Source organism: Nerophis ophidion, linkage group LG17, assembly GCF_033978795.1.
Source record: "Nerophis ophidion isolate RoL-2023_Sa linkage group LG17, RoL_Noph_v1.0, whole genome shotgun sequence".
Classification (NCBI taxonomy): domain Eukaryota; kingdom Metazoa; phylum Chordata; class Actinopteri; order Syngnathiformes; family Syngnathidae; genus Nerophis; species Nerophis ophidion.
Genome location: NC_084627.1, coordinates 35,483,016 through 35,507,196, shown reverse-complemented (window position 1 = coordinate 35,507,196; position 24,181 = coordinate 35,483,016). Strand labels below are relative to the sequence as shown.

Below are 24,181 nucleotides of genomic sequence, written 5' to 3'. Positions count from 1 at the left end.
ATAAATATGTTGGCATTTTTTTCCATAACTTGAGTTGATTTATTTTGGAAAACCTTTTCGCATTGTTTAATGCTGTTTTGAGGCATTTTTTTTTAAATTATGCACTTTGTGACTTCAATAATAAATATGTTGGCATTTTTTTCCATAACTTGAGTTGATTTATTTTGGAAAACCTTTTCGCATTGTTTAATGCATCCAGCGGGGCATCACAACAAAATTAGGCAAAATAATGTGTTAATTCCACCAATGTACATATCGGTATTGGTTGATATCAAAATCGGTAATTAAGAGTTGGACAATATTGGAATATCGGATATCGGCAAAAAAGCCATTATCAGACATCTCTAATTACAAACCTCCCAAATATATTAAACTTTATACATCCATTCATACATTATATTACTTTAGTTTACTTTCAAGAAAAAACACTAATTTTCAAGGTTTTGCAACATATATTTTACTTTGTAGTAGTAGCAATTTCCTCCCGGTCAACTTCCTTTGTTTTTCCTTATCGAAGTGCTCATGCAAGTGGCGTCGAGGCCACATTGGGTCTGTGAGCGTTTACACTGGAGTCTGATAAAACACACATTTTACTTGCAGTGTTAACAGTCAGCTGGAAAAAATCTCATCTAAAAAAATGTGATTTGGGCCACTTTGGCCTGCAGTGTAAAAGTACTCTAAGATAGTGGATGACTGACAAAAGGCTTTAATCAGATTATTTGATTCCGCTACAGATAGCTCAACAAGTTATGAGTGGAATTCGATTCAACTTTCAGGAAATGTCAGAAATGGGTAAGAAACAAATTATTATATTTTTGGGCTGATCCGGATTACCGTCGAGGTTCAGACCTTTTTTTTTTTTTTACTATTGGGAGGTGGGGCCTATTTTCCTTCTAGAGTCAATTAACTGTAATTTTTACTGTACTGTACAATGTTCGGCTCAAGAGGCTTCCGGAGTGCCTCTAAGTACCCTCGGAGTACTAGCCCTATTTGAAAACCACTCAGTTAGTCAATTGCTTGCTTCTAGTGGTCTCTACTTGGGAGGTAGGCTTTGTAAACACTGCGGTTCTCAGGTGTGTGTAGAAAACGTTAGAACAAATCTTACCTGCTCCAGGAATAATAGCAAGTTTGGTCTCGACGAGTCCCATTTTTGCAGCATCGGCTGGAGAGATAAGAGAGTATCACAATCAGTTGTCCTGGTCACACTTCAGGTTCTTAGAGAAAAATTATGAGCCATGTTGGGTACCATGATACTTTAACTAAATGGGTTCAAGACTACCTTTATGTTTACATTCAAGTGAAAATGTTTTAGCATTTCGCCATTGCCACCACAAATGATGCATTTGCATGCCTAACAAATGTACAAAAAGGAACACAGTGATCCCACAACAATAGTTTAAAGAGCCCTCACAAAAGATCCCACATTTATTGGTGTGCATTTGACAGAGTGATTGATGAGGAACATCGATGATTGATGAGTCTTACACGCAACTCTGATGTCACATGCCAGGGCCATTTCCAAACCTCCTCCTAATGCAGCTCCATCAATTGCAGCGATTGTTGGCATTGGCAGGTTACCTATTAGTCACAAATACATGTTACTTAAAGTACTTTTACAACTATATAATATTTCAAGAATCATGACATTCATTTTACGTCCCTCCTTCCGTACCAGAATGGATTTTACATGACTAAACTACTCAAGTGAACCTTTAAAAACATTTAAAATCAATTTAAATCTTTCCTTAAACTTATTTTACGACAAAAAAAATTTTTTAAATACATTATCGGAAAATATCAAATTGCCGAAACGGTTACACAATTCTAATAAACCACTGAATGAAAATATTTGACAAAACATGTCCATCGATTTATCTGCCATGCATTTTATAAATCAAACGGTCAAAAATAATTACCCAGTTCTGTTATTAGTGCCCTTGCTTTTGAAACAAATGGTCCAACTTCACTTTGATGCATTTTAGCTCTCTCTTTCAGGTCCGCTCCTGCACACAGGAAAAAAATACATTCTCTTTTGATTAAAGATTGAACATTGCACAATCTTTTTACTTTCAATTCTTTTTCAAAACATAAATAACAATCAACAAAGTATGGCGCACTGGATTGTCACATTGCCCAATTATTACAAAAAATCGTTGTTGTGTGATCTAGTCTTTTTTGTCAACAGCGTGCATTTGAGCCATTTTTCTTGACCTTTTCAGTCTTTAATCTGTGTCCTAACAGTTTTATATCACCTATTGTTTTCATAATATTGAACCAATCATCCAGTGTCAAGGGTCCTGAATTAAGCCACTTTGCTGTATTGACATTTTTTATATGCTGCCCCATAATCCTATACAAATATTGTACAAAACCCACAACCATTAAAATTGGCACAGAATACAGTTATTACACGTTTTGGAGCAACGTATGGTGCCATCCAAGCAACGTTTTAATGGACACCCCTGCTTATTTCAGCAAGACAAAGCAAAGCCATGGGTTACAACAGCGTGGCTTCATAGTAAAAGAGTGCGGGTACGAGACTGGCCTGTCTGTAGTCCAAACCTGTCTCCCATTGAAAATGTGTGGAGCAATATGAAGCCTAAAATACCACAACTGAGACACTGGACTGTTGTACAACTTAAGGTGTACAGCGAGCAAGAATGGGAATGATTTCACCTGAAAAGCTTCAAAAATTGGGTCTCCTCAGTTCCAAAACTTTTACTGAGTGTTGTTAAAAGGAAAGGCCATGTAACACAGTGGTAAAAATGCTTCGTGGCCAACATGTTTCTTAGTTCAAACATTAAATATCTTGTCTTTGCAGTTTATTCAATTGAATATAAGTTGAAAAGGATTTGCACATCATTCAAGCGGTAGAAAATGGATGGATGGATGGATGTATTCTTTTTTATTTACGAATTACACAACGTGCCAACTTCACTGGTTTTGGGTTTTGTACTTATATTACCTAAACACAGCCTTTCCTGCTAAGTGGCCATGGAACAATACCACACATGAACATATTATACTGTTCAACAAAATGTTCATAATAATTGTACATACTGTACTGACTTTTTTTTTTAATCGACCAATACATCTTATGTAGACCACAAAGAATTGTTTTAAAAGTAAAAACCAATCATAATAAGTTGAGTTATTGTCCAGAGTAAAAATCATACATTTCCAAATGGTTTATTAATTTTGGCAGACATAGGTCCGGGTCCACCAGGTAACAAATTACATCATCTGCAATAAGTCAGATTTGATATTCTTTGTCATAAATATGTATTACAGTAAATTTTGTATTTTTTTCTTTTTGGTAAATGAAGTACTTTGAAGGGGCCCATTTATGCAAAACAAACTTTTTTACCCGATGGTACATTTTTGTGTATTTGGGATCTGCACAAGTCCCAAAACTTTTAAATAAAACCATGGAAGCATGGCTGAGGTATCAATAAACAATCTTTTCTTCTTTAAAACATGCTCTAAACAAGCCGTTTGCAATTTGAGACAATCGTGACGAAAGTTGGACAATTAATAAAATGTCTAATTTTGATTTAGATCATGGCTTTTTCACTAATACGAAAATATAATATAACCACATATATTACTGCATTCACGAAAACGTGGACGGAGTCACATAATCGGCCAATGAAATGGAAACCGATGTCAAATGCAAAATAATATCAGAGAACTTGAAATGAACGTAAGTAAAATGTAATTGTGAGGAGAAAGAACATTTGTTGGGGAAAACAATGTGTTCGGTAGCCCTCATTTATCCCCGAAACATTCAACCACTTTGTCCTGAACTTCAACAACAACGAGACGGCCACTTTAAACAAGAACAATCCATGCACTCCCAACACATCTCAACTGCTTGTGTTGTTGTGAACGACATCATCAATGTGACATTAATGTACGTAGAAACAGTGGTTGCAACTTCAGGCACTTTTTTTTTAATTTTTTTAACAGCATCAAGTTAATCGCCTCTTTAATTATCACGCCAAGAACAACAGCACAGCGCACTTTGCGCCATCACAATAAAAGTACGGTGCACCAGTCATCCAGTCTGACTGCGCTAACAAAATAAAGGTTTCAAAGAAGTACTTGCACTTATTTATAAATTTACAAAATTATTATGCTTCGACCTGAAATACTGGTCAAAATTGTCTAAAGTTGTATTGCACCACTAAATGTGAGGATTTTTGCATTTCTTTAACAAACAATATTAAATGTTATTTTACACAAAAAGCACACATTATATAGTGGTAAAATAAGTGTAAAATTTAAAAACCTGAATTAAAAACAAAACAGATAATATGAATGTAAGGTTTTTATATTGCTATTGTTATTTAAATGTATTGCTATTGCTATTATTTTACTTGTTGTGGTTTATTTGTTATCAATTTATATAAATTATTTTCAAACTATACCTAAAGTGGAGTTGTGCTGGTACAATAAATGTTTTCAAATTAATGAATAATCGTGTAATTAATCGTGATTACAGTATTAATCAAAATAATCATGATAATTATTTTTGCCATAATCGTCCAGCCCTAATCATGACGTATTTTGCTTCAGTTACATGAGTGGATATCTTCATGTATGGTATCGGTTTACACAGAGCGCTTTGCTTGAGTGCGCCATTTTATGCAGTTGTAGCCAATAAGTTACTTTTTTCAAAAAAAGTATTATGTACAGCAGTTCTAGCAGCCCGGTGGAGCAGAGGTTTGAGTATGTGCCTCACAGCGAAAAGGTCCTGAGTTCGTTTCCCGGGCTCGGGGTCTTTCTGTGTGGAGTTTGCATTTTCTCCCCGTGACTGCGTGGGTTCACTCCAGGTACTCCGGCTTCATCCCACCTCCAAAGACATGCATCTGGGGATAGATTGATTGGCAACACTAAATTGTGTGTGAATGGTTGTGTGTCTATCTGTGTTGGCCCAGCAATTAAATGGAAAATTGTCCAGGGTGTACCCTGCCTTCCGCCCGAGTGCAGCTGGGATAAGCCCCAGCCCCCCCACAACCCCGAGAGAGACAAGCGAAAATGTATGGATGGATACAGCAGTTCTAACTTATATCTGTCAGTAGACTTGATATGGAAGCGCTAACAATATAAAGGAGGGATTTACACATAAATAAGACGGTGCATTCTGAAGAGAAAGTCAGAAAATGGCTTGAAGACGATCTGTAATTCACTAGCAGGATATTTATTTGATTTCAGTTTTCATAAGGGGTTTCTTTATTTCTAATTTGGAGATAGGTGATGTCAGTAAATAATTTTGTTTTGTGCTATTCTAAGTTTAAAGTTTTAAGTTTATTTTGACCATGTAGAAAGTTTCAATATGATACATCCCATAATATAAATATTTTCATTGTTTTCCTTTACATTGTGTCCAAAAAGGAGTAGGAAGAAGCAAAGCTTATTTAATCATACCCCCTGTCTACTTCACAGCAGTAACTAACAGACATGTTAACTTCTTGTTCTTAATTTGTACACAATTTACATCAAATCATTCTTAATACATCAGTTCTCTTCATTTGAGACACTAGTGATTCAGGGCTATATAAGTAAACATTGATTGATTGATTGATATATAGTTAAGTAAATTATGATTCACTTAGTGAGTTCTAGTTCAATAAGTTCAAGACTTATCTTATTTCTTCTTCCTTGTACTTTGTAAACACTTGTAGGTTTAACCGTTTCTTAAAGCAGATCATATTAGAACATTGTTTGAATTATATTATCATTTATCATTTAATCCATTCCATAATATCATTCAACATCAAATCATCATAATCAAATCAAAGTTTATTTATGTAGCCCTTAATCACAAGTGTCTCAAAGGGCTGCATATACTGATGTGCTAAAGCTTTAAAGTGTTGTATATGCATAAAAATGTTTTAAGTTAGACTTCTTTCTGAGGTTATATTTCTCTTGTTTTGTTGAGAAGACTTGTACATTTTTGGGTAGCAGGTTACAGTCGGCTTTAACAAATCATTGAGTTTATTTCCATCCCGTATGAAGAATGCAAAATGAGGATGTGCAAGAGGAACTACACGGTACCAGACCCCTAACCCCCACCTCTTTGACGGCCACACCTGGCCCATGTACTTGAAACACGTAAAAATATATTTTCAATATTTTGTATTGAATAAATAAAGTGGTTTGTATGTTTTCTAAATCCAGCAATATTCTAACTGACCTTTTTTGTAACTTTGATTGCAGGTACATCGAACATTATAAGAAGAACCTTGTCCCTTCAATAATTGGAGATGGAGGTTGGCTGTGGAGGCCTCGGTAATATTTGGGAAAATATTCTTAAAATCTTTCAGCTAATAGGTCAGTTTATTTGTACATTTTTGTTCTCAAAGGAGTGCTGTTTCTCCCTGAGGTGCAGGTAGAAAGCTGAGTCCTGGCCTGAAACGTTTGCCCATCTATGCTGTGCCATGCGTAGGCTTAATGGTTGTTTAAATTCCCCAATATTTAAATCAGTGCATTTATCAATACACCGGATAGCATACACCAGAATACACTTCACTGACTGTCTTTGACAGGTAGGATTGCTCGTTTGCATTAAAACAGTTGTTTTTCTCACTACAATAGGGTGAAACCATGCTTGCCCAGGCACACCCACCTGGTTTTGGAGTATAAATATTTGGGGTCATGGCCCCAGCTACTGGGCTAGATCTGATCAATCTAAATATATGAGCACAAACTGATGAAACCTACTCGGATGAGCGGTGAAACATCTCGGGTACTAAGACAAACAAACCAGTCCAGTTTGGCTTCTTCTGTTTATTAGAGCTTGTTGAACTTTGGTACATGTCATTGGACTGACACATTTCTGCCACCAAGTGGTTGACAACTGTTTTAACTGAGCGTCTCCTGGATGACACAGTCAAATTGTTCAGTCGATTATGTATGCAGTGCTCAATGATAAAGTAGCATTGGTTTAAAGCAACACAAATAAGTAACTCTCCATCAAAGGTCTCGGCAGTTTGGTCTGAGGACCATTTTCTTTTATAGTAATGTATCATAGATATATAACTTTTTAAAGTCATACTTATATCAATACAATAAAAGAAATGATTAGGGCGACCCCATTGAAAACAATAAAAAGGTCCACCTTTCATATGAAATATAAGACACTGTTGAAGAGTTGAATGTACATAAAAATACTATTTGTCAGGTGTACCAGAAAAGTGACATGTGGGCTTGTTTTTTGTCTTTTTAAAAAAAAAAAAAGGGTATTCAATTAACACTGATCAGCTCAACAGACACCAAATTAGGATTAAGAGGATTGAACGTATCACAACTGGACTTTACAGATTTTCAAAAAAAAAAAAAACCTTTGGCTTGTCATTTGAGCAGGCTTCACTTGTTCTTGCTCACAGACTTAAATGGGACAGCTTTAGTCTGTTAGACTAAAATGTTTTATTTGCCATGTTTGTCTCTTCGGCTACACTCAACGTCTTCTTGATTTCATAGCAGTTTTACAACGCCTCATTCAGGCTTGGCTTATTACTACATGGTTGAGTGTGGTTTGTAAACAAGCACGGCTTCAAAAACTAGAGTAACATAATAATGGAACTGAATTTGCAAACATTACTAAATGTCTTACCTGCACAGAAGATCCCTGGAACTAAACTGCATAAAATGACACTGCGTACTCTGTTATTCTTTTTGATATTCTCCACAGCTTCAGACATCTGAAATGCAAACAACAGTTGTGTCAAAATAATGGAGATATCCATCCATTCATGTTCTTCCGGTTATCCGAGGTCGGGTCCCGGGGGTAGCAGCCTAAGCAGGGAAGCCCAGACTTTCCTCTCCGCAGCCACTTCATCCAGCTCTTATATATATATCATGGGAAGCTCATAGAAGACGTGTCAGTGGGATTGAGGAGGTCTTTGAAGTACTTCCTCCCCGGATCCACAGCAACCGCAGGTGAGGTCAGCAGAACACCATCCTAACCATACACAGCGTTGACAGTGCACTGCTTCCCCTTCCTGAGGCAGCGGATGGTGGTCCAGAATCACTTCGAAGCCACTCGGAAGCCGTTTTCCATGGCTTCCCCAAACTCCTCCCGTGTCTGAGTTTTTGCCTCCGCGACCACCGAAGCCACACACCGCTTGGCCTGTCAGTACCTGTCTGCTGCCTCCGGAGTACTATAAGCCAAAAGAGCCCAATAGGACTCTTTTTTCAGCTTGACTCTCGTCCACTTGGTTGATCTCCAACGAGCAGGCTTTGAGAAGGGGGGCAACAAGAATTGCTACCCCAGCCCGCCGCATCTCACTGCGTGTAACGCCAGAGTGGAAGAGAGTCCATCCCCTCTCGACAGAATTGGTTCCATAGCCCTTGCTGTGCGTCGAAGTGAGTCCGACTATATCCAGCTGGAACTTCATTACCTCACGCACTAGCACAGGCTCCTTCCCCTTCAGCGAGGTGACATTCCACGTCCCAACATTTAGCTTATGTACCCGAGGATCGGACCGCCAAGTGCCCTGCCTTCGGCTGCCGCCCAGATCGCATCGCACCCGACCTCTATGGCCCCTCCCATGAGTGGTGAGCCCATTGGAGAGGGGACCCATGCTGTTTCCTTGGGCTGTGACCAGCCGGGCCCCATGGGGACAGGACCGGCCACCAGGCACTCGCCATCGTGCCACAATTCCGGGCTTGGCTCAGGAGGGGGGCCTCGGTGACCCGTGTCCGGGCTAGGGAAATTTAAGTCTCTGTTCTTGTATTTCCATAAAGATCTTCGAGCTGCTCTTTGTCTGATCCCTCACCTAGGACCTGTTTGTCTTGAGAGACCCTACGAAGGGGCATAGAAGCCCCCGGACAACATAGCTGCTAGGATCATTGGGACACGCAAACTCCTCTACCACGATAAGGTGGCAGCTCAGAGGAGATATCCGGGAGGAGGTCAAAGTAAAGCTGCTGCTCCTCCACATTGAGAGGAGCTAGATGACGTGGTTCGGGCATCTGGTCAGGATGTCACCCGAACCCCTCCCTAGGGAGGTGTTTATGGAACGTCCGACCGGTCGCAGGCCACAGGAAGATCCAGAACACGTTAGGAAAACTATGTCTCCCGGCTGGCCTGGGAACACCTCGGTATCCCCCGGGAGGAGCTGGTCAAGGTGGCTGGGGAGAGGGAAGTCTGGGCTTCCTTGCTTTTAGGCTGCTGCCCAGATGGATGGGTGTGTGTGTATGTATATATGTATATATATATATATATATATTTTGAACAAATTCCCTTGTGGATCATTAAAGTTTGTCTAAGTCTAGATACACACACGTTTACATATACGGTATGTATGTGTGTGTATATGCATACATATGTGATATGTGCGTGTATATATATGTGTATGTATGTACACATTATCTATATATACACATACATATACACACAGTATGTATGCGTGTGTATATGCATACATGTGATATGTGCGTGCATATATGTGTGTATGTATGTATTGACATATGTACAGTGGGGCAAAAAACTATTTAGTCAGCCACCAATTGTGCAAGTTCTCCCACTTAAAATGATGACAGAGGTCTGTAATTTTCATCATAGGTACACTTCAACTGTGAGGGACAGAATGTGAAAAAAAAATCCAGGAATTCATATTGTAGGAATTTTAAAAAATGTATTTGGAAACTATGGTGGAAAATAAGCATTTGGTCAATAAAAAAAATTAAACTCAAAACTTTGTAATATAACCTTGGTTGGCAATAACAGAGGTCAAACGATTACTATAGGTCTTTACCAGGTTTGCACACAGTAGCTGGAATTTTGGCCAATTCCTCTAAGCAGATCTTCTCGAGAGCAGTGATGTTTTGGGGCTGTCGCCGAGCAACACAGACTTTCAACTCCCTCCACAGATTTTCTATGGGGTTGATAACTGGAGACGGGCTAGGCCACTCCAGGACTTTCAAATGCTTCTTACGGAGCCACTCCTTCGTTGCCCGGGCGGTGTGTTTGGGATCATTGTCATTCTGGAAGACCCAGCCACGTTTCATCTTCAAAGCGCTCACTGATGGAAGGAGGTTTTGGCTCAAAATCTCACGATACATGGCCCATTTCATTCTTTCCTTAACACGGATCAATCGTCCTGTCCCCTTAGCAGAAAAACAGCCCCAAAGCATTATGTTTCCACCCCCATCCTTCACAGTAGGTATGGTGTTCTTGGGATGCAACTCAGTATTCTTCTTCATCCAAACACGGCGAGTTGAGTTTATACCAAAAAGTTCTATTTTGGTTTCATTTGACCACATGACATTCTCCCAATCCTCTGCTGTATCATCCATGTGCTCTCTGGCAAACTTCAGACGGCCTGGACATGCACTGGCTTAAGCAGGGGGACACGTCTGGCACTGCAGGATTTGATTCCCTGTCGGCGTAGTGTGTTACTGATGGTAACCTTTGGTACTTTGGTCCCAGCTCTCTGCAGGTCATTCACCAGCCCCCCCCCCCCCGTGTGGTTCTGGGTTTTTTGCTCACTGTTCTCATGATCATTTTGAACCCAGGGGATGAGATCTTGCGTGGAGCCCCAGATCGAGGGAGATTATCAGTTGTCTTGTATGTCTTCCATTTTCTGATAATTGCTCCCACAGTTGATTTTTTCACACCAAGCTGCTTGCCTATTGTAGAGTCACTTTTCCCAGTCTGGTGCAGGGCTACAATTCTTTTCCTGGTGTCCTTCGACAGCTCTTTGGTCTTGCCCATAGTGGAGTTTGAAGTCTGACTGTTTGAGGCTGTGGACAGGTGTCTTTTATACAGATAACAAGTTCAAACAGGTTCCATTAATACAGGTAACGAGTGGAGGACAGAAGAGCTTCTTAAAGAAGAAGTTACAGGTCTGTGAGAGCCAGAGATCTTCCTTAGTTGAAGTGACCAAATACTTATTTTCCACTGAAATTTACAAATAAATTCTTTAAAATTCCTACAATGTGAATTCCTTGATATTTTTTTCACATTCTGTCTCTCACAGTTATAGTGTACCAATTATGAAAATTACAGACCTCTGTCATCATTTTAAGTGGGAGAACTTGCACAATCAGTGGCTGACTAAATACTTTTTTGCCCCACTGTATGTACACACACACATATATATATATATACATAAATATATATATATATATATATATATATATATACATAAATATATATATATATATATATATATATATATATATATATATATATATATATATATACACACACACACACACACACACATCTACATAGACAGTATGTGTATATGCATACAAATGTGATATGTGCGTGTATATATGTGTGTATGTATGTATATACATATGTATGTACACATTATGTATGTATATATATATATATATATATATATATATACACACATACGCACATATCAAATATGTATGCATTGACACACACATACATACTGTATATGTAGATGTGTGTTTGTATGTGTATATATATATATATATATATATATATATATGTATACATATATATACACACACACACATCTACATACACAGTATGTATGTGTGTATATGCATACATATTTGATATGTGCGTATATATATATATATATATATATATATATATATATATATATATATATATATATATATATATATATATATATATATATATATATATATATATATATATATAAAGTATAAATATATAAAGTCAGTGTGTCGCCTTAACTTGATCGGCTGTCTTTTGTATCCTAAAGCTGTGTTGCGGTTTTGTAATTACAGTGTTGTGTCTATTTGTTATGGCTTTTGCAATCCTGCTGTAGCTTAAAAGCTATTGTATTCTAATTAATAATATTATCTTGTGGCGCGTGTTTGATGTGACTTTTCTCAGCCATCGTAGCTATCCACCATTTTTGTTTTGATGATTTTGTATTGATGAAGTCACAAACAGGCAAAATAGACTTTACGTTTAACGTCCTTATTTTTAAAAGTGTTAAACTTCATTCAAAGTCGGCCATTCTCAAATCCAATGTTTTCCTTTTTCGAGTATCAATCGTTTGCCTTTCAAAACGATCTTGGATCGATACTTACTGTAAACTTGCCAACACAGACCGATATACTTGAAAATTTGGAATACAAAATCAATCGATCGATGTTTCGATCAATTGATACAACTTTACTTGTTACTGTAACTGCTTTAGTAAGATGGAATAAAAGCTCAGCAGAAAAAAAAAAACAGGCAGGAGGCAGACAGCAAGCAGGCAGGAAGTCTTTAAAAGGATTACATGTCATGACACCTCCTCTCAAACCAATCACGCATTTCCTGCATCACAATATTAGCGCTATGCATCACATCTGCTACATTAACAAAATGAAAAATGTCTTCCATTATAATCATGCTTTGAATGTCAAAGATGTTTTGTATTGTAATCTGTGATATTTCTCCCTACATAAATGTTAGTACATACGTTGAATAATATACTGTAGAGGACGACATTTTGTAGCAGATTGAAATAAAATTTATATTATTTTATTACATGCTCTGGTTGATAGTCTTACATTACATAATGTTCAGCAGGCTGTATATTACAATTTATTAATCGATAGAGAAGGTTAACATATTGTCATCCAGCAAAACAAATACAATTAACTTGTACAACATGTAATGTATAGAATATTTGAACCATTCATTTAGGTAAAAATATCACATTTTACAAACCAATCACCATCAATCAAACCATGATCGTAACAATCCACATTGTCTTATTAATGCGTGAAACTGGTATCTAATCATGGTGTAGCTTCTCCTCTAAATGCAAGTGCTTCAGCAGCAGGAATACAAATTATAATTTTGTAATTTTTTGTCATTGAAAGCGTCTATTTTATGCCCATTTTGTGTTAAACCGTTTAAAAAGGCATAATGTTTAAAAAAAACATTTTTAAAACAATTGAATTGTGAAGTCACAGTATTAGTTTAAAAAATTTTTGGGGAAGGGTACACTTATTAATAAAGAAAAAGTATATCTGCAATTAATTTTGAGTCAACTATTAATTGTGATCAAAATATTTTAAACGTTTACCTGCCCTAATATAGACTGTATAGCAAATTATTATTACGGTATTATTTTTTTTTATTTTTAAATCAGATTCAACACACTCTTGTACTTGTTTTAATCATGATTAACTACAGGTTATTACTTACTTGCATAATTAAAATTTGCTTGAAAAAATACCCCAATATTTGGTCACAAATGCAATTTTTTTCTCAGAATTTCTATATTGGAACATTTTTTTTTACAGAAGTCTCTGATTTGCTCAAAACTTACGGATGGTGTAGAATTAATGGCATATTTTCAAATTCTTTACAATTATAGAGTAAACAAGGCACATAAGTACACCAATAGATATTGTAGTAAAATCACCCATAAGCAAATTAACATACTTCCCCCTCAAAGGTAGTTTATATGACATCTTCTTGCAGTTCTTGGTCTTCGCTGATTATAAGTGGCCTACATGCAGTGGCTGTCCATTTTGCAAGTCATTGTTTAACTTAACTGTAGTACTTTTGTTGACTACATTGACACGGGTTTACTCTGCCAGCGTTGAAATTGTTTGTCGTCCTATGTCAACGCTACATTATCGCTAGCGGCATTTGAGTATGTGTTTGGCTTTAAGATGGTATTTTCTACCCGGTACTTGTTTCATGCCGATAAAGTTTGTTCACACAAAAATGTTATCAGGTTGACACAAGCTTTTTTTACAACATTTTTACAAAAATGTGTTTAATGTGAAAAAAAAAAAACAATACATACCATTTTCACGAGATTCTTGCTTATAGCATTTTTGGCTTTTGGTCGATTGATCCCAACAACCACGATACCTACAGGACAAGGTGTAATCAATGTGTTACTAATGTGCATACTCAAAGCACAAATAATGATGACAAAAACAAACCAGCAATCACAGAAAGCTAATGGTTATAGACGTTTATAAGCTGATTAATCACAAATTCAACCACAGTACAAAAAATAAACATGCTAGCATAAACATGCAAGCTCAGCATTAGTTTAGAGGTCTGTTTAAAAAATTAAAAGGATCCTACCGTGCTCATTTGATTTTAAAATGACAGGCACTATACATAGTTTATTTAAAAAAAAAACGGTCCATAAATCTCAAGTCGTGTGCAGGGCAAATCTGCATTCTTCTTCTCTTGACCAAAATTCACAAGTTCAGCAGCCTTTTTAAACCCACTAAGCCTACTCTGTTGTGATTGGTAAGTGATGAGTTGATAAAATAACTTTTTTCCAGTGAGGGTTACATACATAAACATTAAGGGATAGGGGGCACTTTGATACATTTTGTTCTTTAAAGACAATAAAATCAATCAAATAAATCAATTAATTGAACAATAAATGAAAATTACGTTACGTCTCGTCTCGATTACTGTAATGTATTATTTTCGGGTCTCCCCATGTCTAGCATTAAAAGATTACAGTTGGTACAAAATGCGGCTGCTAGACTTTTGACAAGAACAAAAAAGTTTGATCATACTACACCTGTACTGGCTCACCTGCACTGGCTTCCTGTGCACTTAAGATGTGACTTTAAGGTTTTACTACTTACGTATAAAATACTACACGGTCTAGCTCCATCCTATCTTGCCGATTGTATTGTACCATATGTCCCGGCAAGAAATCTGCGTTCAAAAGACTTCGGCTTATTAGTGATTCCTAAAGCCCAAAAAAAGTCTGCGGGCTATAGAGCGTTTTCCGTTCGGGCTCCAGTACTCTGGAATGCCCTCCCGGTAACAGTTTGAGATGCTACCTCAGTAGAAGCATTTAAGTCTCACCTTAAAACTCATCTGTATACTCTAGCCTTTAAATAGACCTCCTTTTTAGACCAGTTGATCTGCCGCTTTTTTTCTTTTTTCTCCTATGCCCCCCCCTCCCTTGTGGAGGGGGTCCGGTCCGATGACCATGGATGAAGTACTGGCTGTCCAGAGTCGAGACCCAGGATGGACCGTTCGTCGGGACCCAGGATGGACCCCTCGCCTGTGTATCGGTTGGGGACATCTCTACGCTGCTGATCCGCCTCCGCTTGGGATGGTTTCCTGTGGACGGGACTCTCGCTGCTGTCTTGGATCCGCTTTGAACTGAACTCTCGCGGCTGTGTTGGAGCCACTATGGATTGAACTTTCACAGTATCATGTTAGACCCGCTTGACATCCATTGCGTTCGGTCCCCTAGAGGGGGTGTGGGGGGGGCTGCCCACATCTGAGGTCCTCTCCAAGGTTTCTCATAGTCAGCATTGTCACTGGCGTCCCACTGGATGTGAATTCTCCCTGCCCACTGGGTGTGAGTTTTCCTTGCCCTTTTGTGGGTTCTTCCGAGGATGTCGTTGTCGTAATGATTTGTGCAGTCCTTTGAGACATTTGTGATTTGGGGCTATACAAATAAACATTGATTGAAACATTGATTGATATCTCTACGCTGCTGATCCGCCTCCGCTTGGGATGGTTTCCTGTGGACGGGACTCTCGCTGCGGTCTTGGATCCGCTTTGAACTGAACTCTCGCGGCTGTGTTGGAGCCACTATGGATTGAACTTTCACAGTATCATGTTAGACCCGCTCGACATCCATTGCTTTCGGTCCCCTATATGGGGGGGTTGCCCACTTCGGAGGTCCTCTCCAAGGTTTCTCATAGTCAGCATTGTCACTGGCGTCCCACTGGATGTGAATTCTCCCTGCCCACTGGGTGTTAGTTTTCCTTGCCCTTTTGTGGGTTCTTCCGAGGATGTCGTAGTCATAATGGTTTGTACAGTCCTTTGAGACATTTGTGATTTAGGGCTATATAAATAAACATTGATTGATTGATTGATTGAAAATGAAATCGATAATTTTGCCGGCATTGTTAAATGACCATGCCCGTGTGTTATTTTCGTTGTATCTCGGTTTCAAACATGGAGCAAGAGGACTCACTCTGTGGATCGCTCTCAGCACCTTATTAAGTGTCAGTCATCCATGAAGATGCAAAAATTTCAGATTTTGACTGTGTGATTACAGTCTGAGTAATAATACGTTTATTATGCATTGATAATAAAAAACAATTAATGAAATCACTGACACCACCTTGAGATTTTAGCGTTGTTTATTATTGTTAGAAATAAGAGTCATTAAATGACAATATAATTAAAGTACTAAATAAAAATAAATATGAGTATTAAATTAATTATTACCATGTTTTTGTATAAGTTGCACCTGCCGAAAATGCATAATAAAGAAGGAAAAAAACATGTATATATATATATATATATATATATATATATATATATATATATATATATATATATATATATATATATATATATATATAAGTCGCACGGTAGTATAAGTCGCATTTTTTGGGAAATATATTTGATAAAACCCAACACCAAGAATATACATTTGAAAGGCAATTTAAAATAAATAAAGAATAGTGAACAACAGGCTGAATAAGTGTACGTTATATGACGCATAAATAACCAACTAAGAAGGTGTCTGGTATGTTAACGTAACATATTATGGTAAGAGTCATTCAAATAATTATAACATATAGAACATGCTATATGTTTACCAAAAAATCTGTCACTCCTAATCACTAAAACCCATGAAATCTTATACGTCTAATCTCTTACGTGAATGAGCTAAATAATATTATTTGATATTTAACGGTCATGTGTTAATAATTTCACACATAAGTCGCTCCTGAGTATAAGTCGCAACCTTGGCCAAACTATGAAAAAAACTACGACTTATAGTCGGAAAAATATGGTGTTTTTATGTATGTATGTATGTATGTATATATATGTATGTATGTATGTATATATATATATATATATATATATATATATATATATATATATATATATATATTTTTTTTTTTTTTTTTTTTTTTTTTTTTTAATTTACAATGCGGGGAGGGTGTTAGTCTAGGGTTGTAGTTGCCTGGAGGTGTTCTTTTAGTCCGGTTTTGAAGGAGAATAGAGATGCACTTTCTTTTACACCTGTTGGGAGTGCATTCCATATTGATGTGGCATAGAATGAGAATGAGTTAAGAGCTTTTAAGATCGGAATCTGGGTTTAACATGATTTGCGGAGCTCCCCCTGGTGTTGTGGTTATGGCGGTCATTTACGTTATGGAAGTAGTTTGACATGTACTTCGATATCAGGGAGGTGTAGCGGATTTTATAGACTAGGCTCAGCGCAAGTAGTTTTACTCTGACCTCCACCCTGAGCCAGCCCACTTCGGAGAAGTGGGTAGGAGTGAAGTGTGATCTGGGGTGGAGGTCTAGAAGTACCTGACTAGCTTGTTCTGGGATGTTTGGAGTCTAGATTTGAGGGTTTTGGAGGTGCTGGGGTACCAGGAGGTGCATGCTAGTCAATAAACGGTTGAATGAGAGTTCCCGCTAGAATCTTCATGGTGCTTTTTTTGACCAGAGAGGAGATTCTGTAGAGAAGTCTTGTTCGTTGGTTGACCTTTTTCTTTACCTTGGTTGCCATTTTATCACAAAGAAAGATTAACCTCTAGAATGGAACCTAGGTAGGTGACCTCATCTTTCCTGGTGATAACAATGTCACCCACATTGGAGCTCAGCAAACTACACGGATCTGTCCGAGAGTCATTTTATATCTTTCTGTGGAATCGCTAAAATCTATGAAAAACGGGCGGAAGGCGGCGTACACACTGGACAAGTCGCCACTTCATCGCAAGGCCAACACAAATAGACAACATTCACTTAGGCCTGGGCGATATAGAAAATTACTATATCGTTATATTCGAGTATACGTTCTCACACAGTTGCTTTTAGCTGCGGGCATTCACTGCATGCGTTTCCCACTCTTTCTTGTCTCTCCTTCTCACAGAGACTTAAAACAAACGCACCTTCTTACATACATCATGTGTGCAACGTCACACGCTCCCGCAAAGCAGACAGGTAGTGAAATGGTAACGATAGCTGTGATGCTAATGGTGCGGTGCGGGTGTTAATACAAGAGAGAGAGAAGGTGCGAATCTGGTAACACGTGAAGGAAGAATTAATTATCAAGAAAAATAGCACGGTGGTGGTTTGGTTTCAAGCGGGAAGATGTCGAACAATTATGCAGCAAAAGCGTTGCTACAAAAATTAGAACCACTGCTAATGTAGCATCATTTGAAAAGTAACCCGCTAGAGATAAGGAGTGCTTGAAACTCCACATCAACATCTTCGTTCGGTGCCACACCAACAAAATGCCGAAGCAACTATTTCCAGATCAACGATGTATGAAAAAAATAGTCAACAGAAGATAACGTCCGGGGGAACCTACCACATAGCGAAGGACATATACTATTTGATTTCCTATTATGCAGCTCATTTTTTTTTACATTAATTGAAATATCTTGTGACATCATGCACAAAAGTGCACTTTATTTGTTTTAAACTATTGTAGTGGCGTTTTGTACAAAAAGTGCACTTTAATTTAGTGTTGTTTTGATATGTCATCTTAGTGACATCATGCACAAAAGTGCACATATAGCTTGTTTTAAAATGTCTGACAATCTTGCACTTTCTGTTTGGAAATGACATGAATGTTTGTGCCACTGCTTAATAACTGTTTAATAAATACAGTTTTGGTAAATTGACTTAGTTGTGATTTCCCTCTCTGCATGAAAGTTTAAAATGAGCATACATCAATGAAGTATGAATTAGAATGTTTTAATGTAGACCCATAGAATTTAGTGTTGTTTTGATATGTCATCTTAGTGACATCAAGCACGAAAGTGCACTAATAGCTTGTTTTAAAATGTTTATGACAATCTTGCAATTTCTGTTTCGAAATGACATGAATGTCTGTGCCACTGCTTAATAACTGTTTAATAAATACAGTTTTGGTCAACAGACTTAGTTGTGATTTCCCTCTCTGCATGAACGTTTAAAATGAGCATATATTAATGCAGTATGAAGAAGAATGTTTTAATGTAGACACATTGAATCATCATACTGCTGTGATTATATGCATCAAGTGTTCATTCAAGGCCAAGGCAAAATATCGAGATATATATCGTATTTCACGATATGGCCTAAAAATATCGAGATATTAAAAAAAGGCCACATCGCCCACCCCTAAGCAATATTAAAATAATAAAAGGCTTGCAATAATTCAGTTGATGTGTAATGAATCCAGAATGTATGATATGTTCATGTTTTTAGTTGCATTACAGAAAATAAAAAGGACTTTATCACAATGTTCACATTTTCTGAGAGAGGTGGCTCGGGCATCTGGTCAGGATGTCACCCGAACGCCTCCGTAGGGAGGTGTTTCGGGCACGTCCGACCGGTAGGAGGCCACGGGGAGGACCCAGGACACGTTGGGAAGACTATGTCTCCCGGCTGGCCTGGGAACACCTTGGGATTCCCCGGGAAGAGCTGGACGAAGTGGCTGGGGAGAGGGAAGTCTGGGGCTTACCTGCTTAGGCTGCTGCCCTCGCGACCCGACCTCGGATAAGCGGAAGATGATGGATGGATGGTTGGATGAAACTCCTGTATATTGTGTATCGTGACATAGCCTAAAAATATCGAGATATTAATTAAAGGACATATCGCCCAGCCCTACATTCACACTAATTAATGTGGCCAACCAACTTATCCCCACGTGCATGTCTTTGGATCTGCCACTATATATGACTTTATGTTTGCACAGGGGTTCAAAATAAGACGAGCTGCGGCCGGAAAGTGTCCCCCGGGTCGCACTTTGGACAAGTTAAAGGTACATACCGTAATCTTGTCCGTCCAGGTACTTCACCAGCAGGTCGTCCTTTGCATCAGAGCTGTATGTTCGCGCAGTGGCAACGCGGCCGAACGGAGAAGAAGCCTTCTGTTTGGCAGAGTACATGTATTGCCTCAAAGCTAAGCAGGACGGCCATACTATGCGCTGGCTATTGCTGTCACTCACGTGGACGCGGAAAGTCCGCAGCAGAGCTCTTTGCCCGAACTGTGCAGCCATACTTGATCGAGAGCAGGTCACTTCTTCCCCGTCTTTGGTATTTGCGGCGGGCAAACCAGATAGAAGTAAATTACCGCCACCTATTGGAGACCAGGGTGTGTAACCCAGGCTTGGGCAATTATTTTGACTTGGGGGCCAAATTTAGAGGAAAAAAAGTATCTGGGGGCCCGTATATCTATTTTTAGATACTAATACAAAACCTCACAATAAAACATGGGTCTGCAACTCGCGGCTCTGGAGCCACATGCGGCTCTTTCATGCCACCGCCATGGCTCCCTTTGGCTTTAAAACAAAATGTTAACAAATAATGGTTACTTGAAGGCCTACTGAAATTAGATTTTCTATATAAACGGGGATAGCAGGTTCATTCTGTGTCATACTTGATCATTTCGCGATATTGCCATTTTTTTGCTGAAACGATTTAGTAGAGAACATCGTCGATAAAGTTCGCAACTTTTGGTCGCTAATAAAAAAGCCTTGCCTGTACCGGAAGTAGCAGACGATGTGCGCGTGACGTCACCGGTGTGAGGGCTCCTCACATCCTCACATTGTTTATAACTGCGGCCCGGTACCAATCGGGTCACGGCCCGGTAGTTGGGGACCACTGCTCTATATGTTTTAGGTCAGTGGTCCCCAACCTTTTTGTAGCTGCGGACCGGTGAACGCTTGATCATTTGTCGTGCGGCCCAACGGGGTGGGGAGTGCACTAATTGTTAGTGTATCTTGTGTTTTTTATGTTGATTTAATAAAAAAAAAATAATAATAATAATGATAATAATAATAATAATAATTAAAAATTCTTCTGCGGCCCGGTAACAATCGGGCCGCGGCCCGGTAGTTGGGGACCACTGCTCTATATGTTTTAGGTCAGTGGTCCCCAACCTTTTTGTAGCTGCAGGCCGGTCAACGCTTGATAATTTGTCCCGCAGCCCGACAGGGGGGGGGTTGGGTTTGTGCACTAAATGTAAGTGTATCTTGTGTTTATTATGTCGATTTAATAATTAAAAAAAAATGAAAAAATAAAAATAAAAATAATAATAATAAAAAATTATTCTGCGGCCCGGTACCATTATAAACCAGTGGTTGGGGACCACTGGTTTATAGTGTGAGCCACCAGCAGTAAGAGCAATTTGGACCGAGAAAGCGACAATTTCCCCATTAATTTGAGCGAGGATGTAAGATTTGTGGATAAGGAAAGTTAGAGTGAAGCACTAAAAAAAAAAAAAAAAAAAAAAAAAAAAAAAGAAAAGGCGTCGGCTAAAGGCTGCGGCAGTGGGAGAGTTTCAGATGTAATTAGACACATTTACTAGGATCATTCTGGAAAATCCCTTATCTGCTTATTGAGTTAATAGTGTTTTAGTGAGATTATAAAGTCATACCTAAAAGTCGGATGGCTGCGGTAAACGCCAGTGTCTCTGAGAGAAGCCGAGGAGCCAAGATCACAGCTGCCTTTTTGAGCTGAAGGATGAGGTCGCATAATACACTGATGTCTCCGGTAAGAGCCGAATTAATATCACAATTTTTCCATCCAAAAACTTGCTGGTTGACGTAGAGAAACATGTTCGCTTGACCGCTCTGTGTTAAAGCTTCACAACAAACAAAGAAACACCGGCTGTGCTTCGGTGCTAAAGGCAGTTGCAATCCACCGCTTTCCACCAACAGCATTTTTATTAGACGTCTCCATTATTAATTGAACAAGTTGCAAAAGATTCAGCAACAGAGATGTCCAAAATACTGTGTAATTGCGTGATGAAAAGAGACGGCTTTTAGCCGTAAGTGGTGCTGGGCTAAAATGTCCCCTCCAACCAATAACGTCACAAACACGCGTCATCATTCCGCGACGTTTTCAACAGAAAACTCCGCGAGAAATTTAAAATTGTAATTTAGTAAACTAAACCGGCCATATTGGCATGTGTTGTAATGTTAATATTTCATCATTGATATATAAACTATCAGACTGCGTGGTCGGTAGTAGTGGGTTTCAGTAGGCCTTTAATTAATTACATTTATTTAGTTATGTTTAATCTAACAGTTGTTATTTTGGAAAGTTCTGGTATCTTATCAAATGATAATAAAACATTTTAAAACAACACCTCCTGGCAACTTCAACCTTTTACTAATACCCTCCTCCATTCACATCCCATCTCCCCGGATTGTAAATAACCTAATGTAAATAATCAAATGTATTTCTAATGTACATACTTGTTCTTATGCTATCTGAATTCACTATGTTCTCTGCTGGCTGTACATATCCTACTAAGTAAGACCTACACGGTCTCAATGTCCATTTCTCTGTTGATGCAATTGTTGATGACTGAAGTACTGATATCAACCAAAGCTCCTCATCCCATCCCCGGATTGTAAATAATGTAAATAATTCAATGTATATACTATGATGATTAACCTGTGTGATAACTGTATTATGCTGATAGTATATATTTGTACAATGAATTAAAAACTTATTCGGGTGTTACCATTTAGTGGTCAATTGTATGGAATATGTACTGAACTGTGAAATCTACTAATAAAAGTTTCAATCAATCAATCAATCAATCAATATATATTGTCGATCGAAGGTAGGTAGGTAGCTAGGTAGCAGTGACGTGCGGGCAGGGGAGGCAGTGCCTCACCTGTGATCATGCAAAGAAATAAAATATATAATGATAAAATAATTGTAATTGTTAGTTTTTAATTTTCATTTAGTTTCACCAATTTGGATTATTTTTCTTTAAAATCGCTGAATTTTCGCAATCCCTCGTAAACTTCTCTGTCTGCCGTGCGGCCAAAGCGCGTTCTTTTCTGGTGTGTTGCTGAGCGTTAAAATGGCAGAGAAAAAAGTCTGAGGTGAGGCAAACAGTTCTCGTGTCTCGCGATAGGGGCGCTCATGATCAGAGAGATACGGTGGCGTAAGCGAGTCAAGTGCCGCAGCGAGTGACATGTTTTGTGTGTCGGTTGAGCCATCAAAACGGCAGAGAAAAAAATCTGAGGTGAGGCAAACAGTTCTCGTGCCTCACGATAGGGGCTCTCATGAACCCAGACATACAGTGGCCTCAGCGGGTAAGTGCCGCAGCGACTTTTTTTTTCCGTCTCGTGCACCCCGACTTTCAACATGGATGACTACATTTCCGCACCTAAACTGCTTTCTAAAGTGGACTTTCAAGCGAAGCAGGAGGTAATTACTAAAGGCAGCAAAGACAATGCAGGACTCAAGCACATCCTTTCAGGTTGCAACGTCGCGCTGACGCAGGGCCGCTTCCGGTGGCGACACAATCAGGTACTGAGGAAGTTGGCAGAGCTGTTAGAGAGATGCAGAGTCGGGGCAAACAACACCACAGATCCCCATTGGCCAAACATCACTTTTATCAAACCAGGTGAGGTAGGACAGAAGACAGAGAAGGGAAGATCATCACTTCTGCTTACCCCTGGTAAGGGCTGGGAGATGCGCGTAGACCTGGACAAGCAGCTAGTCTTCCCAACTGAGGTAATACAGACAACGCTAAGACCAGACGTTGTGATGTGGTCCTCAGCTGCTAAGAAAGTCCTCATCATTGAACTAACCGTGCCATGGGAGGAGGGAATACCAGTAGCACATGAGTTCAAAAGGTCAAAGTACAGCGACCTAGCAGAGGACTGCAAGGGGGGAGGCTGGTCTGCGTCCATTCACCCCGTGGAAATTGGATGCAGAGGCTTCGTAGGAGGTTCTGCAACCCGGCTCCTGCGTGCGGCGGGGATGACCGGTTCCAGCCTGAGGAAGGCCATCAAGGAGTTGGCAGAGGAGGCAGAGAAGGCAAGTTTCTGGATGTGGCTAAGAAGGAGGGACAACACTTGGGGCTCAACACCCCAGTGAGGTCAGTTGCAGGGAGTGGCGCGGGGAGACGTCCCCGCGTAGCCACTGCCCCCCCACCGCGAGGTGTCCTGGCTTGGGGGCGAAACATCAGTGAACGGTGGCACCAGCTGACGACCCTGCAGCTGACCTCGAAGTGCACTGGAGGAGGTGCGACAGGCAGAGATGCCTAGCAGTTAGGTCTGTACGTATTAATTGACACTTCTGGGGAACCAGCGACTACTGTGAAAGAGCAGTTGGCAGCCAGGAAAGTCTGGTGGGCAATCGGGGAAGACCGGTGGACGACGGGAGAGACCGTACCAGGAGTGGGCGGCTAGTCACCTTACCCACTAGCTTCCTCAAGAGGAAGCACCTACCA

At 39.3% G+C, this 24,181-nt stretch overlaps 1 protein-coding gene across 2 annotated transcripts in view; it reads right to left on the bottom strand.

The window, feature by feature from the left end:
* Positions 1-20,060, bottom strand: part of auh (AU RNA binding protein/enoyl-CoA hydratase) — a 36,693-nt gene extending 16,633 nt beyond the window's left edge. The window contains exons 1-7 of one of the 2 annotated variants that reach the window (XM_061876842.1): positions 19,929-20,060; positions 19,751-19,850; positions 13,773-13,840; positions 7,619-7,706; positions 1,917-2,003; positions 1,486-1,578; positions 1,106-1,162 (exon numbers count right to left, since the gene is read on the bottom strand). In XM_061876842.1, coding sequence (XP_061732826.1) covers positions 1,106-1,162; positions 1,486-1,578; positions 1,917-2,003; positions 7,619-7,706; positions 13,773-13,840; positions 19,751-19,850; positions 19,929-19,979 — 544 coding nt within the window. In that variant the 5' untranslated portion in view covers positions 19,980-20,060. Of the gene's footprint in view, positions 1-1,105; positions 1,163-1,485; positions 1,579-1,916; positions 2,004-7,618; positions 7,707-13,772; positions 13,841-19,750 lie in introns of both variants that reach the window. The other variant, XM_061876841.1, reaches the window with a different exon arrangement.
* Between the last annotated feature and the right edge of the window lie 4,121 nt (positions 20,061-24,181).